The sequence below is a fragment of the Triticum dicoccoides genome, unplaced genomic scaffold (genome assembly GCF_002162155.2).
Source record: "Triticum dicoccoides isolate Atlit2015 ecotype Zavitan unplaced genomic scaffold, WEW_v2.0 scaffold110296, whole genome shotgun sequence".
Taxonomy (NCBI): Eukaryota; Viridiplantae; Streptophyta; class Magnoliopsida; order Poales; family Poaceae; genus Triticum; species Triticum dicoccoides.
Window position 1 is genome coordinate 1 of NW_021176179.1, and position 1,878 is coordinate 1,878.

Consider the following 1,878-nt stretch of genomic DNA (forward strand, 5'->3'; position numbering starts at 1 on the left):
CGTTTTTTAAATCAAAAGAAGCTCTTGGATTTAACAATGCTGGCTCCGACGATGGAAAGAAACTTGTGATGGCGTGTCATCAGCCTGTTCGTGAGGAAGGAGACGAATGCCCCCGATGGACCTCAACGTATTTTCTTTATTTTTGTAGGGTGTAATACTGGTTGATCAATAGATCTCGTAATTTTTTTCTGGCACACTACGATCTGTAAAGATAAGGATTGGACGTGGACCAGCTGACAGAATTGTGGGATTGCTAACCACGGCTTGCCACAGTTGGCTTATTATTCAGTAGAGTTTCCTTCTCTTCATTATTTGATGCTGCTGTGAGTCCCGTAGCGTAGCACTACCTTTCACACCGCCCGTCGTGGACGGAGCACACACACATACAAATCGACCGATGGGCCTGGATGAGAAGAGCGTGGCCATCGTGGGCGCCGGCGTGAGCGGCCTGGCGGCGTGCAAGCACCTGCTGGAGCGCGGCTGCCGGCCGGTGGTCTTTGATGCGGGCGACGCCGTCGGGGGCGTGTGGCCGAACGCCATGGAGGGGACCAGGCTCCAGGCGCCACGGCACATGTATCGTTACTCCGACTTCCCCTGGCCGGACTCCGTGACGGAGATGTTCCCCAACCAGCGCCAGGTCGCCGACTACCTCCACGCCTACGCGCGCCGCTTCGGCGTGCTCGACTGCGTCAGGCTCGGCCACCGCGTGACCAGCATGGAGTACGTCGGCGTGGCAGAGGAGGAGGTGGTGGCGTGGGAGGAGTGGGCCGGCTGCGGCCAGGCGTTCGGCTCCGGCGACAGGGAGTGGCGCCTCACGGTGGCCGATGACGAAGGTCACATAGAGGTATCGACATGATATGCTACTACTGCGCAAACGTTTTTCCATATAGGATTAGGATGATGATATTCAAGTAGATATAAACTTGGTACAATTTGGTTTGTTCGTGGTCATGGTCTTCAAGATCTTCTGACCATAAAATCCAATCTTGCTGAGCCTTCTTGATTCGAGCTTGCTCTCATAATCACATAGCAATGGGAGTCGAGTGTTGAGGGAAGAAATGTCATGTATGGAGTTCTCAATTCTTTATAGATAAGCATGCACCCACGCAACCACCACCTAACCATCCATCATGTAAATGGCAGTAGTCCTAATCTCTCGAGAGTCAATATGGCGACTATATATATTGGTTTGGATGGCGACCTATACTTTCTTTTTGAAAGGATGGCGACCTATTGTTACGCTCCTCACACCTACCACACCGTTGTGTGTGTGTGGTGTGCGTGCCTGAGGACAACAGAAAAGAACGTGTTGAATGTCATCAATCCCGGTCTTGCAAACTGGACATTGCAGAAGGACTGGAATGTGTCTTGCGGCTAAGATTCCCATGCATGGTAGTACACCCCGGAGCACCTTCCATCCAAAGTGTTTTATTTTCCTTGGAGTATATAGTTATCAAAGTTGTTTCCATATGGAGTTTAACTGAACGCTACCCTGTCCGACCTGGCTATTTGGCTCCCAAACTGATGGTTAAACTCTGCGTGGTACGCCGACTGAACTGAGAAGGTTCCTGACCTTGTATACTACCACGCCACAAGATCTTCCATGGCCTCCGTCCGGAGAGGAATTTGAATTATTCTAGCGACACCAACCTGTGAAAAGACAGACCTAATAAGTTCCAGATCCCATTGTCATGTGTGAGGGTCTATAATTTCCTCCACTAGGTGTTATAACATTGTCCTTGCTCTAGGTGTTCTTTTTTGAACACAGTATAGACGCAAGCACTCATACATATACGCATACACTCACCCCTATGAATGCACACACACACACCCTATCCCTATGAGCATCTTCGAGAGACTTTGCCGGCACATCATTTT

At 50.3% G+C, this 1,878-nt stretch overlaps 1 protein-coding gene across 1 annotated transcript; it reads left to right on the forward strand.

Annotated features, from left to right (window-relative positions):
* The first annotated feature begins 268 nt into the window (after positions 1–268).
* On the forward strand, positions 269–1,760 carry LOC119342935 (probable flavin-containing monooxygenase 1). Its single transcript, XM_037614213.1, has one exon. It carries the CDS (start codon positions 398–400, stop codon positions 854–856), a length of 459 nt encoding a protein of 152 aa, XP_037470110.1. The 5' UTR covers positions 269–397; the 3' UTR covers positions 857–1,760.
* The last annotated feature ends 118 nt before the right edge of the window (positions 1,761–1,878 follow it).